Raw genomic sequence first — 15,466 nt, 5'->3', positions numbered from 1 at the left:
AAACACACCACAAAAAGAGTTACATCGAATAGATCTCCAAGAAGATCGAGGAGAACATTGTACTAAGATCCAAAGAGGGAGAAGAAGCCATCTAGCTAATAACTATGGACCCGAAGGTCTGAGGTAAACTACTCACACATCATCGGAGAGGCTATGGTGTTGATGTAGAAGCCCTCTGTGATCGATGCCCCCTCCGGCGGAGCTCCGGAAAAGGCCCCAAGATGGGATCTCTTGGGTACAGAAGGTTGTGGCGGTGGAAATAGGGTTTCGTGGTGCTCCTGGATGTTTTCGGGGTATGTGGACATATATAGGATGAAGAAGTAGGTTGGTGGAGCCACAAGGGGCCCATGAGGGTGGAGGGTGTGCCCAGGGGAGGTAGGCGCGCCCCTTGTCTCGTGGCCTCCTTGTAGGTTGCTTGACGTCCACTCCAAGTCCTCTGGATCACGTTTGTTCTAAAAATAACTCTCTCGAAGGTTTCATTCTGTTTGGATTCCGTTTGGTATTCCTTTTCTACGAAACACTAAAATAGACAAAAAAACAACAATTTGCACTAGGCCTTGGGTTAGTAGGTTAGTCCCAAAAATAATATAAAAGTATATAAATAAGCCCATTAACATCCAAAACAGATAATATAATAGCATGGAACAATCAAAAATTATAGATACGTTGGAGACATATCAGGGCCATCAGTAGGCTGAAAGCTAACACGGGCTAGAAACGGCCCATGTGAATCATGGGTCGTTAATGGGTACAAAGAAATTTACTGTTCATTATGGGCTAGAGTCACCGTGGGCCTCTAAAGGGCCTAAAGATACGAAAGGCCTCATATGGTCCGAAAGACATCGTGGGCCATACATGGGCTGAAAGTGAAATGGGCTGGTGTTATATTCGACGGCCCACATGACTTTGTTGGGCCGATTTTGGGTAGGCCCTAATGGGCCATGAGTTACCGAGTCGTAAAATGGGCTATTTGCGAAGAGGCCGTTAACAGGCTTTTCATGGGCCAGCCCGTGAACTTTTGACCAAGTCAAACAAGCCAGTCTTTGTAAGCTAAATGGGCCAGTGGTGGGCCGTCGCACGTGTCGACATATCATAGGAGCCTATCTGACCTACTGACGAGTTGACACGTGTTTCCTCCGGCCAATCAGAATGTTACACATGGAAAAATCCCATTGGTCCGGGCTATTAACGGGTTATCGAATTGAAAACCGGACCCGATAGCTTAACGGTGACCCATTACGATGGATGCCACGTGTCGGTCACCCTTGACGAAACCACTTCTGTGACGCGCGATTTATCGTCATGGAAGTGGACACTTCCGTGATGATAATTTTGAAAATGTCATGGAACACTTCTACGACAGCACAGGTATGACTATATTGATTCTGTCATAAAACCGTCATGGATGTACATGCATGACATAAAACGTGACCTACTGTGACAAACACGTATCATCACGGAAGTGTATTTTTTTGTAGTGGTTATTATCGCAAGAACGTATGACTATATACGGAATACATGCCTACATTACATAAATTGGAGCTAGTTCTGTGTCGCCCTAGGTTATAATAGTTACATGATGAATGTTATCCAACATAATTATCCATTACCGATCCAATGCCTACGAGCTTTTCACATATTCTTCTTTGCTAAGTTACTACTGTTGTTGTTACTGTCACAATTGCTACGAAACTACTACTACGGTTACCGTTACTATTGCTACTATTACCATTACTATCATACTATCATACTTCTGTGCTACTGATCACTCTGCTGTAGATATTTAGTCTCCAGGTGTGGTTGAATTGACAACTCAACTGCTAATACTTGCAAATATTCTTTGGCCCCCTTGTGTTGAATCAATAAATTTGGGTTGGATACTCTACCCTCGAAAACTGTTGTGATCCCCTATGCTTGTGGGTTATCATGCGACCTGGGGTGGACGCGCTCCCTGCTCTTGTGGGGCCCTCGTGGCTCTTCCGCGATACTTCTTCATTCCGATATTTTTTCATATATTTCAAAATAATTATCCAAAAATTTCCGTTCAATTTTGAGAACTTTTATTTCTGCACAAAAACAACACAATGGTAGGTATGTTGAAAAACAACGTTAGTACATGTTAGTTTCACTCAAACCATGCAAATTAGAGGTCAAAAGATCAAACATGTTTGGAAAAGTAGATACGTTGGATACGTACCAAGCACTCGATTGATGCAGGTTCATGAACAACATCAATTGGCGAAGGGTATAAAACAACATGGAGAATATATGGACTGCTTGTAAATCACCCATGCAAAGTCTTTCTCTTCATTGCAAATCTACAACAAAATAGAAAAAAATCGTGGATTGCAACTTTATAACTAAAACTAGCTATGGAGTGAAGTAGTCTCTTTGTTGCAATTAACAAATTAAAATATGTCAAAAAAGGTTGTCGTTGTTATCGAATGAGGAGCAGCAGCATCGATGTCTCCCATTGGCCACGAAGACATGGCATTGGTGATGCATCCTCCATCCTATAGTTTGGCACTCTAGTGACCAGTGAAAGGTAGCCTGACGCTCCTGACCTCCCTGACTCGATGGCTCCCTCCTTACCTAGGCGCTCTTGCTAGTGCGACCTCTGACAAGGGAATCCCCTACCGGGTAGGCCCATGATGACATAAGGACCAACTAAGAGCTCATGTAGGCCTAGCCCCATGAATGCAAAGGACTAGCTATACACCAGTAGCTGATGTTGGCGTCCTAGTCCGAGTGGTTACCAGTCGGGGGATCTTCATTAGCCGGTTTGCCCATCAGACGAGAGCTTTCTCAATCAGGATGTAACCTACCGGATTTCATAGTAATCCAATGGCCAAGAGCATTTAGAGAGGAGTTATGCACGAGGCTTCACTACGTAATAAATGCCAATCATTACCGGCCACTTTCCTAGTTGTTTAAGGTGTTCATTTTCACACATAATGGACATGAAACTGCAGGTATTCAATACGCCGTTTTAGCACTTACGACCGACCCTGGTGCATGACAGACTCTATATAAGCTTGCCCCGGGTTTTGAGCTGAGGGTTTGCAACCATTGTAATTTCATATTCTTATGGAAGAACAACTTCCAGAAAGACATGACTAGGGTTTTTACCTCAACCGCGCGCAAAGGGCCCGAATCTGTGTATGATCTTGTGTCACCCACCTATGTCTCATTAGATCAAGCCATCTTTCCCTACCTCTATTGTTGTCAGATTCTACTCCATGTCAACCTCCTCCCTCCGGCGGTAGCCCAACACGCTCCCCGTTTCCCGGCTTCCACTTTATGCTGGGGTTTTGTGGGCATGGCCGTGGCCGTGCGGACACAATTGATGGTGAGAAGGGCTAACAATTTCTAGCCTACGCATTTAATGTGATGATTCACATGGGCTAGGAAGCAATACTAGTAGTAATAAATTTATATTTAGAAAAAGAAATCTAATTTGCATTCTTGTGTTCACGCCCTCCCTCAATGCAACATCAATCAATTTTTTCCCATATAGAGAGAGCACATGCATGCATACAACAATCTTACACATCATTTTGACATCATTACATTTGAATATTTAAAATGATTTATCTCACAACCCATTAATCGGAGTAGTGGTCCGTCTTCAATGACGGGTCTGCTCTGACGTGGGCTTCGAAACAAGATCTCAGGTTCACATGTCTTGTTGATTATTTTTATTCTTCACTTGTTTCTAGATTATGTCACCATAGTTATCATCTAAAATAGGGAAAAATTCCCACAAAGATTGTGTGTAGTTACCTGATAAATAATTTTGTATTTTTTAAACATTGCAGTGTTATGTAGAGTTAGATGGTAAGTATTTAGGTGTTAGCAATAAGTAAGAAGATGTATGAACCTACACAAGTACCATGAAGTAAGTCATTTAGTCATGCATACCAACATTCAATAATCTGGCAACTAAGTTGATATGATCTGACAACTAAGTGGCTAATAACATGGCAAGTGTTTGATATTAATCTCGCAAGTACCGTCAAAAAAGAAGTTGTGGAAACCTGTCAACATGGGATCTAGTTTCGAAGACCCCGCCACGAGAAAGATAACAGTGAAAGATAATCCTCAACTGGGTTAACGGTTTGGGAGATAAAAAATTAACCTCAAATTTGAGCAAATCTTTTGTTAATGTCATGCTTATGTGTCATTGTTCCATACAAGAGACAGGTGAGAGTGAGCCACCGTATGTGAAGCATCAATGTGGCACCTCTATGTAGTGATGTTCATTTATTATTTGCAGTTTTGGAGGGCAAGCTCAAGCATGTTGAAGCATGTCCCCTAGATTACCCATTGTGTGGTGTGGATCTAGTACAATGAGGCGTACCAATTTGGACCCGGCAATAACAAAAGGATGGAAACCATGATGTGGCATGCAAAGCGTTCTTGATCAATGGGATATACCTAGCATATCACTTTCGTAATTTAAAAGGGAAAAGATAGTAATTTTTGAGCAAATAGTGTAATTCATATATAAAAACTAAATGTGGGGTAATTAGTGATAAACTAACAAAAACATGGAATAAAAACTAAAATTCACTCAAATAATGTTAAACTATCAAAATATATCGTTCCACTTTTAGTTAGTAATTATACGTTAGTACTTCACACTAGTTCAAGAATATATGTGCTTCGTGATGATTTTGGTACTCTTTTGAAACTATAAACACCAATAGGTGCAGAAATATCTTAACTGGATGCACGAAAATCAGACACTAAAACAACTTTTACAGTACGCTTTTTCATTAAGAAATAATTGTCAGATTTACATTTTAGGTACCACCCTAATGATCAAAATGACAACTCTACCCAAATTGGAGGGAGCCAGTAATTGTTAGACGGGCCAGTCTAGTACACTTGGTTAGAAGATTTGATGTACATTCCAACCACTTACATTTGGATCAAAAACATAGATGTGTGTAATAGACATAGTTTGATTATGCCATGATACTGGAAAATTCGCATGGGCACACCTAACTATTCGTCTACAAAGCGTTGATCTGCGTCATGGTACAGAAACTTGTTTCAGGGGAAATTGCTTGAAAATGAGATGAAGATTCTGAACCTTGTCAATAGGACACAACATACATGTTTATTTTATACTAATACTTTGTCCAACCCTTCTTCTACATCCATGTTCCTATACGCAGGCTTCATCTTCCTGTCATGTTCAATTACTTCTTCATTCTTAGACTGGTTCTTCTTTTTCATCATGTTCCATCCATTGTTATCGTTTATCTTCTTCTTCCTCGGTGCACTTCTCGTTCGCGTCATCTTCGTTCTTCCATTCAATATTTTGGCCATGTTGTCTCAATTGGTTTTATGTCCATTCAATTATCTTAATCTTCTTCATCTCCCTGATCTCAATTGGCCACTTCCTCCTATTTTGTCCTATCGCAAGGTCATGCCACCCTTCTTCCCATCACAAATTCATGCACTCTTTCTAGTGATGCAATTATTTTACTATGCCATCTTGGACATGTTCCTCCTTTCATTCAATTCTTTTTTGTCATAGATAACATTACGATTTCATTCTTCCAATCACGATAATTCTTCTGCCATTTGATTTTATTGTTACCCTAACCTTGTAGATCCTGATCTCTCAAGTTACTTTCAACAAACTTGAACTATTATAGAACTTGGCTTTGCAGGCTGTTTTCGTTCATCGGGTGGAGGTGGTTGTGAGATTCGCCTCAAATCTTGTGTCGCTAATACACAGAATAACGCAGGCAGTTTCTATAACTGCTTGCGTTGAATACCACCACAGGCGGTTTACTTACACAAACCAATACTGAGATTGCCAGAGGCGGCTCCTTATCTGTAACCACTTCCAATGCTTCCAGGGCCTGAGGCACTTTCCTCAATTATGATTTTCTTGGCTACATATTCTTTCTATTTTGTTGTTAGACCGGGAAATGAAATTTACATACAAATACAATCCACCAGTATACAACATTCATTTGCACAAGCACTTAACTTTTCACAACACACATGCATATAATTGGGGTTTCTAGCCAACATGTACAATTAGTCTTGAGATCTTTGCCTCTTTAAGTAACATCATGTGGTTCTTTTCTCTAATAAGAATATAGGCCACAAAACATTTCTGTGGTTTGTCAGGTATAAATAGAATTTTAGAAGCAATGCTCATTTTTACTAACATAATCTTAAATTATTTCTGCATAGTAATCATTGCACATATATATTAGATGGCATTCCTAAAATGGCACTGAACCAGCTTTTACAAGAGATGAAATCTGAAAACAATTACATAACTTATAAAGCACATGAGGCAGAAAACAACTTGATGGTTTTGAGTATCTTGACAACACCCATCATAGTACAACGTTTCTGGATGTAGATCGGTGAGAAAACCTTAATTTGCATGCTTTTATAAGAAATTCCTCTTGATAATGTTATCAAAATTAGTAATCTTAATATATGATATTCAAATATGGTTTCTTTTATAATAATATGGCAACCTGTGAACTTCAAAACAGGCTTGCCGATGAATATGATTTCTTCTATTGTAGTCATTTGAGGAGAAGGCAAGACTGTCATCAAAAATGACCATGGAGTTCTGACTAATGTGACCAAAAAAATTGTATAGATGAAAATCATCGGTGCATTTCAGTGAATAATTTGCAAGATGTGCCAATGCATGACCACCACGCCGTGCCTCTACCTCGCTAGTTAGTAGAATAGCGCGAAGGTCTTCTTCTACACACTTATAATCGTCTCGGTCTTATTTACTCTATTCTAGCCACTTCAGTGATACAAGAAAAATTCAAAATCATGAACACCAGATGAGGGGATTTCAGTGGTAGTGATGTCTTTTTTTTCTGGAATATGCACGAGCGTGCATATCATCTAGTAAAGAAGGGAATGGGTTAAATAAACCCTCCACAAGTAGTGTTACATGTGATTACAAGCAAGCACTACTCTACCCGGCCACGACCGGTTCTACAAGCCCTATCCTACTCTCATGTTAATCCACCTATCTAGCTCCACTAAGAGATGGTCAAGTTCGTCCTTGATGAGTCCCGCACGCTTCCAGTTTGTGCATTCAAGGTGTACTGTCTCGGTGACCCGGCGTAGGGAGGGTGTTGCACCGTCGAATACAATGGCGTTTCGGTGTTTCCATAGGGCCCATAATCCTAGCAGTCAAGTGACGTGTTACCCATCTGTCTTGAAGGATCGGTTACATATAGATCTGAAATGGCACATATGGCAATCTTCATGCTTACACACGGATATTTTCCTTGAGGTAATTTACTGTGGAACTTACAATTCTAAGAAGTTTGACTATGGTTATGATCTAATTCCAATCTTATACTGCATGATTGACGTTACCTCGATGTTACCAACTCCAATGAATGTTGCTACAATTAAGACATTAAAAATAATTATGATTTTCAACAGGTATCGCACAAATTATTTTTAATTATCTGTTTTCGATGGAGGCTAACATACAAATTCAAAATAGCACACGTAACAATTATGAATGGATATAATTTTTCCAATGGTGTTCCAGCAAGTAGGGATGGCAGTTTTGCCCATGGGTATGGGTACCCGCGGGTACCCTATCCGAAAACAACGGGTATGAGCAAGACTTGAAGAGATTTTGTACCCATAGGTAATGGGTATCCATACCCGCAAAATAGGATATGGGTATGATATTGCATCCATGGATAACCCAATGAATACCCAGAAACAATTAATAAATAAAAATAAGTCCTATGACATGCGGGGTCATCATCCAACTCCTATGGCCCATCCTAAGTCTCGATTCCTTAAATTGGCCATAGCTCATAGGCCCGTAGTCACCGGCTCGCCACTCCTCATGCATCCTATGTGACTCGTTGAATAGATGAAATCTTGATTCTTCGCTACCAGACTCCTATCCAACGCTCGATCCAGCTATTCCCCATTCCCAGCATGACCTCCCACTGTACCGGCTTTCTATTAACCGTCGCTCATACTCCCTTGATGCCTTCAAGAGGCCACCCACCATAGTAGCATGTGTTAGTGATATACTACTCGTCCATGATCACTTGAAGTTTAAATCCATTTCTCTGTATTTTAAAATTTTAAATGCTATATATTATATCCACTAGATACCCGATGGGTATAGGCATGGGTGCCAATTTATGCCCATAAATATTGAAATGGCTGGGTACAGAAATTTTCTGTGGGTATGGATTTGGGTAGAAGGCGGTTGTGCCCGCCTATACCCTACCTATTGCCATCCCTACAAGCAAGTTTAACTTATACTTTTAAAAACGTCTGGCCGGAGAAAAGGTTGGACCGAACAGCATGTTTTACCCCATTTCCCATTTCTTAAGCTATAAGGTACGTAGGCTGTTTTCATTTCCCTTTTTTTTTACGATCAACTGTTTTTCCTCTCCTGTCAGACAGAGAGAACACACGTGGACGGGGCTCGCTCCCATTCTTGAATCCCCTTACGTCGATGGGTCATTTCTGAAATTTTGATGCATATCCATTCGCATTCCACCATCGACGCTGCCAACTCTGATTTTCAAATATTAAAACGGAAACCGCCGCGCGGAGACCAGTGCTGGAACTCGCGAACAAAAGGCAGTAGGGACAAAACAGCACAGCACAGCGCTGCCCCACCGCCCATCCTCCCCTTCCATTCCAACTCCAATTCCGTAGTCCCCACCGCACTTTGGTTGAAGAAGAAGAAGACCAGACGAGAGGAGAAGTGCGCGACCGTCTCGCCCGTCATTATCACCCGCCTCCCCTATAAATACGACGGAGCCTCCCGTCTCCTCCTTTCCTCCGCCCCCGCTTCCGTGTCCCTGGCCAGCGCCGCCCTCTTTCCCGGCCCCCTTTTGCTCCCCCTCACGTCAAACCCCATTCAAAGCCCTAGGACCCAGGTTGTGTTGTGTGTGTGTGATCGGTGGGTGATGATGTCGCCGCCGACGAACGGCTCCGCCTCGCTTCCCGTGACGGACCTGTCCGACGCGGTACTCTTCCCCTTCGACGGCTTCTCCGCCGACGACTTCTTCGCCACCGCCCCGCCTCCGCTTCCTCCTACTCTCGGCGCCGACCCGGGGCGCCTCCTCCTCGCGTCCTCCCGCAACGACGTCCACGCCTCCACGGACCTGGCCGTCGCGGCGCCCGTGGAGACCACCGGGAGCTCCTCCGCGCTGGCCGCGGCGCTGCCACTGACGCCGAGCTCCGGCCAAAGGACGTCGTGCTACCGCGGGGTGACCAGGTATGCTTAGCGAGTGATAACTGATAAGTGTGGTTAAGGAGTGTGATTAATTAGCACTCCCTCCCCAAAGTAGTAGTCATACTAGTATTAACTAACACGTGCGATGCGAGCGCAGGCACCGGTGGACCAAACGGTACGAGGCGCACCTGTGGGACAACACGTGCCGCCGCGAGGGCCAGAAACGCAAGGGACGCCAAGGTGACCATCTCATGATCCCCGGCTTAAACCAGCACATAATCTCGCCGCTAATCTGAACATCGACGGTGGCGATTATTTAGATCTTGGTTTGCTTGCGGCTTCGGATCTTTCGCGTACGTACGGGGGGTAAAAGGAGGACCCGATGGGATGCCGTGCCGCCGTTTCGGGAGTGAAGAGAGGTAGAGAGAGACGTCGCGTGCTGCGTGCGTGAGGTGACAGCCATCTCCGTGTATGATGATGGCGAGGTAGACTACTCGCTCGCCCGGATTCGCTGCGGACCCACCACCACCACCTCTTTGACCGCCTTCTTTCTCTCTCCTTCTTCCTCTCGTATTTCTCGGGGCAATACCAATGTCTAGTAGTAGTAGTAGTAGTACGATTTCGATTGTCTTTGGGAGAGAGAGAGAGAGAGCGCGCTAGCTGAAACAATTAACCGGGGTAAAGATTTGTTTCCCTGGACAACAATACGATTAATCTTGGCGTGGGCAGGCGGCAGTTTATGCCAGCTTGCAAGTTGCAAGTACAGTGAGCACGCAGCCTTTTGCCTTTTTCCGGGTCTTCTGTTTCCAGCGAGTTCATTCATGCGTGCGTGGGGTGGGTCAGCTTCTTTCTTCTTCCGCTGCAAGTCTTTCTTCTTTTCTGTTTGCGTTCATCTGCCAGCAATCTGTTTTTTGTTTTCATCTGCCAGCCTCTTGAGGTCGAGGGGTTTTCGAATTTTGAAATGGGCATGCATGGCATGCACGTCTGACCACTTTTGCGACGCCAGCAAGCAAGCAAGGGCACAGCTAAGCTAGCAGGCAGCAACGACCCAAAGTTTTGTCCCGCTCCTTGTTGATGATCAGCACAGTTTTGTTGTATATACGTGTGTGGCCCTACACTCGGTTGTACAAGTAGATATATACGCGAGGCTTGTTTGTACTCACATTTGCACTAGAGATAAATTTTGATGTACTCCAGTCCAAGCAAAACATGTCTGGCGCATGGCCGTGCATTTCCCATATTTGGCCTTCTGCATCATGCATGCAGCCTGCAAACTGCACAGGCCACTTATGTTCGATCACTACATTTTTGGTAGGAAAGCTAATCAAACATTAGTGCCTGGGGTCTGCTTACCGTTTGGTATATGCTCCTTTCTGCCAGTAATTTGCTATAACAAGTAGTAGTTCTAATAGGTTGCCTGCTATATAGGTCCAATGAACGAGTTCTAGTAGTTTCAGTTTATGTGCTCACTAGTATTTAGTTCAAAATTGAACTAATTACAGATGCCTAATTAGAGAATCAGACCAAATGTAATGAATCTGTTACTCCTGAAATCCTTAGTTTCAAACCAGGGTGGTACTCTTACTAAATGTACATTTTGGGATAATGATCTTCAGACTCGTTTTTTTGTTAGTATGTTTCTTCGGCTTGCAATCATTTAATTTAAAATGTATAAATATTGTGCAGGCGCACATGGTCAGGAAATATTGCCAGTCAAAGTGAACATATTTCATGGTTTTAAATGTTACTAATTATGATTTTTTATTTCATTCTAGTGTTTTCGAAAGAATTTGGCAGATTGCTAAACTTAACTCCCCCCTCTTTTCATTATTGTTATTGTGGATACTTCAATACGTTGAGCAACCTTCTTTTATGTTGCATACTCGCTGTCAAAATCCTCTTATCCGCCACCCGTAAATGTTCTGCTTACTTCATTCTATGTACAGATCATCTCTTGGTCTTGCCACTTCTGTGTGTGCATGGTGCATGACTCATGTTCTTGTCTACCAGACCAGGAACCCATGCATGCAGTTCAAGTAGGAGCACTATGTTGCATTTAGGAAATTATGTTTGGAAATTAATATTCTCTGAGTTGAAATGTGCACATTGCATCCTATGTTGTCTAGAGGAGCCACTGCTCTAGATCACTGTTCAAGATATCTTCCGATATGCCGATAAATCGGCCGATTTATCGCTTACCGCTGTCAGACCGATAAGATAAATCGGCCGATAAATCTGCCAATATGGGGATAAATCGGCCGATATGCCGATAAACTGGCCGATTTACCCCTTATCATGGGTCGACCGATAAGTTCCCGATAAGCGATATCCCCAACATTGAGTTTTGTAAGGTACCATAGCTTGGATACTACTACTATAAGCATAAATTCAGAAGAGTATTTTTTTCTCTGTTTCAATTTAGCTTAGATTGCATGTCAATGTTGTTAACGAGCATCTACGTAATACAGGAACATGCTGTCTATTTGTAAGTAACCAACTTCAGGTCACAATGGGTACTTGATTTTAATTAATGGTGTCTTGACGTGTCCATGGTAGGCAACACAATCATAACTAAGTGAATATTTTGCTCAGTTAGGCGCGAACTAAGCGCGGTGCATCTATTTTCTTTATAAGAATCACATGATAGTTATGCATGTTTTCTCTATCCATTTATTTGTTTTTTCTCTTCTCTTATCACTTCGAACTAACTTGGCTTGTATTGTCTACCATTTTTATGCTTGCTAATCTGGCGACTATGCGGGGACTATTATTCAGTTTACTTGGGTATGAACAGTTACCTCCTACCTTTTATATTAGTGTGTCCTGTCTTTTAAGCATCACATCTGGTAGAAACTTAAAAGCAATGTTTGGTACTATGCAGGTGGCTATGAAAAAGAAGATAGGGCTGCTAGGGCATATGATCTTGCTGCTCTGAAATACTGGGGTGTCAATGCTACTACTAATTTCCCTGTAAGTGTCATCCTTCCCTCCTTCTCTAATAGGTATTGATGTATGTGTTTCTTCTATCCTTGCTTTGAATACTTCCATGTTATCCTATCACCTCTCTGAACTCATGTCATGGTAAAGATGGAAGACATAAATTCAAAGTCTTTTGTGCCGTTGACGACTTGCATATTTTTTCTTAGATGCACCTCATATTGCTTAGTTTATTTGTGCAATATATTGTATTTACATTCCATTGTCAACAATTGGAATTATGTGTCAGTTTTATTCTTTTTTTTGCGGGGAGTGTCAGTTTTATTCTGTTGTGCTAAATGGTTCCTTTTCCTTAAAAATAATAATTATGCTGGTTCTGAACTCAGCAATTTTTGCTTAACTAACATTGAGTTTCTTCGCTTTACAGAAAGAAAACTACATCAGAGAGCTTGAGGAGATGCAAAACATGAGCAGGCACGAGCTTGTAGCTTCACTGAGGAGGTTGGTGTTTATAACTTCTCACATTCATGTCAGGCATCATGTTTTGTGCTTACAACTGTCTGCTTGGTGATCCTAAAAAGAAAACTGTCTGGTGTAAATCTGCAGGAAGAGCAGTGGCTTCTCTAGGGGTGCATCGGTGTACAGAGGTGTCACAAGGTAATTTTCAACTATAGGAATCCATCAGTTTGATCAATATGTTGCGCGTCAGTTAAAATCTGCTCGACCTAGTCCCTGATAGTGATATGTTTTGTCAGGCACCACCAACATGGACGCTGGCAGGCAAGAATTGGTCGTGTTGCAGGCAACAAGGACTTGTACCTGGGGACTTTCGGTAAGCGCCTCTAGTTGACTAACTGTGATATCTCTCTTCATTCCAAAGAGATCTCGAGGGAATGTAGCCTTGCATGTACTACAATGTAGTGCAGACTGGGCATTGCTTATACATGGGGTCTATGGTCCTATTAACCGCTGGGAGACGGTAGCACGGACTATCTTCAGCCGATTTGGATGGCGACTTAATAATAGGCTAGGTGTCTAGGCATCGTGGTCTATTCTTGATTGCCGGATGTGGAGCGTTTTCGCCGAGTGTGGCACATTACAGACTTATTTATATTTTTCTATTTGCTCGGACTATGAGCAGCATTGGAACTTAAGACCTTCTTGTGCTTCTTAATAATATGGCCGTATGCATCTATCGGTGCAGAGGCCGGAGGTTTTCCTCCTTTTCAAAAAAAAAAATGGTCCTATTAACCAGTTTTCATGAACAGAGAGTAAGAGACCGTTGTGTCTCTCATGCTAAGACATGAACTTTAGATCTAATACTACCGTTAGCATTGATATGAGTTCCTTTAAATTGCTAAAAAAAATGTTCACCGTCAACAGTTCGTTGCAGTTATACAGATAGCTCTGAATGTCATTATGGTGTTGCATCATGCAAGCTCTTCTGCTCTGTTCTTCTGTGATGCATACCATACTGTAATGATTGATTGGCTCAGCTCATTTGGAACTAAACCAAATTGCTCTTTTCAGCAACCGAAGAAGAAGCGGCGGAGGCGTACGACATCGCAGCGCTGAAGTTCAGGGGCGACAATGCCGTCACCAACTTCGAGCCCAGCCGGTACAACCTGGAGGCGATCGCCTGCAGCGACCTTCCGGTCAACGGGAGGCGGATGAGCAGCCACAAGCCAACAGCGGCAGCAGCACCAGAAGCGCAAGGCGAGATTACCTTCGTGTCCTCGGCTCCTCCGATTCCCCAGCAGTCGTGCAGTGACGTGCAAGTGCCACCTTACGTCCTCCACGGCCTTCTGCAGCTCCAGGCCTCTGAGCCCCTGCATGCTCTGCCGCTTTCGAGCTACAGCTTTGGGGAGCCCAGCTTCTACTGGCCCTTCGGCGACGTGGAGCAGAAGGTGCAGCTTGACAGCAAGGTGGAAGTGGCTGGTGGCATCCTTCAGCTGGCCAACTCGGCTGTGTAGTCTCTGGGCTCTCAAAGGGCCTGTGCTTTTGGAGATGCGAGCAAGTGCAGCGATGTTTTGGCTGGGTAGCTGGGACGGAGGTGATATTTTGCCGTTGCTGGTTTGGAACTCACCACCTGAACATACTCTAGGGTATAGTTGCTGGTGCCGCTTGGTTCCAGCTGTCCTCTTCTATGTGTCAAGGTTATTAAGACAGTTAGCGAACTTGAGTAGATGCTGCTCCTGGCAAGTGATAGCGGTAGCAGGGCGAAAGAAGCTCCAAGGACGGTAGTAGCGGTATGTGGGCTGCTGTTCCTTGAAGAGGTTTATGGCGCACCTCAGAATGACATGCTAAGTTATCTAGTTTTAGTCGATGGCTTCTTTTGAACAAGGAGTGGACAAGTGGCACATGTTGGCAGATGTTATGTATGTGGGTGTGTCTAGAGCACATCCTCTAGTTATTGCACGTCTAAGGTGAGTGAATCAAGTATAAAGAGAAAAAGAAAAGAAAAGAAAAATATCCATACGAATCTCGACATAAAATCAATGGTATAGGTCTTAAATGTGCAATACTTATGGCACATCTAGATATGCTTTAGCAAAACTGTATGTTGTTTACCTTTTGTTCCCTTCACAGTATTCTGTCATTCTTCTTACCAAAAGGAGGATCACCTCTATTTTAAACGAGTAGTCTGAAGGTATGAATAACATCTTAAGTAGCTAATCAATAACAAGAAAGTAAACAAATAACCGGCAACCTAAGATCTCCTTTGGTTTGGAGAAATTTCATAGAAATTCTACAGGATAAGATTCTTATAGGATTTTTTTCTTTAGAGCTCTTTGATTCATAGAAATTGATTCCTATTTCTACATAGAATTGGTTTCTATCCTTCATATTTTATAAAAAAATAAAAATGAGCCTAGACTCAATAGAAAAATTCATTTGGTGTCAACCAGATGACATCTCATTTCTTATTCCTACTCATAGGATTTGGGATACATGACATCTCATTTCCTACAAAATTTCTATTCCTACGATAATCCTATCCTATGAACCAAAAGAGGCCTAAACATTTATTCTATTATTGGACCTTCATTCAAATCGGCTATATGTAGCATGTACTATCATCTCCCATTGATTACCTTCAAAGACCATAGACTCTCTCACTTCTGCATGATGTAGTAATAATGACCACATACAGCTTGTGTTATCATCTCCCATTGATTGCCTCCAAAGACCATAGACTCTCTCTCACTTCTACATGATGTAGTAATAATGACCACATACGAATCCATCCAGATGCGCAACGGACCTGAATTTTTTTGTGATATTTGTCATGTTAAA

The 15,466-nt window shown here is 42.6% G+C and overlaps 1 protein-coding gene across 1 annotated transcript; it reads left to right on the top strand.

Annotated features, from left to right (window-relative positions):
• The first annotated feature begins 8,774 nt into the window (after positions 1-8,774).
• LOC123081897 (AP2-like ethylene-responsive transcription factor AIL7) lies at positions 8,775-14,638 on the top strand. Its single transcript, XM_044504408.1, has 8 exons — positions 8,775-9,274; positions 9,390-9,472; positions 12,008-12,016; positions 12,114-12,202; positions 12,597-12,670; positions 12,776-12,826; positions 12,925-13,001; positions 13,700-14,638. The coding sequence occupies exons 1-8, from the start codon at positions 8,964-8,966 to the stop codon at positions 14,140-14,142; spliced, it is 1,137 nt and encodes a 378-aa protein (XP_044360343.1). The 5' UTR covers positions 8,775-8,963; the 3' UTR covers positions 14,143-14,638.
• Positions 14,639-15,466: the final 828 nt, after the last annotated feature.

The sequence above is a fragment of the Triticum aestivum genome, chromosome 4A (assembly GCF_018294505.1).
Source record: "Triticum aestivum cultivar Chinese Spring chromosome 4A, IWGSC CS RefSeq v2.1, whole genome shotgun sequence".
Taxonomy (NCBI): Eukaryota; Viridiplantae; Streptophyta; class Magnoliopsida; order Poales; family Poaceae; genus Triticum; species Triticum aestivum.
Note: the sequence above shows the minus strand (reverse complement) of the source record. Positions and strands in the feature narration are given on the sequence as shown.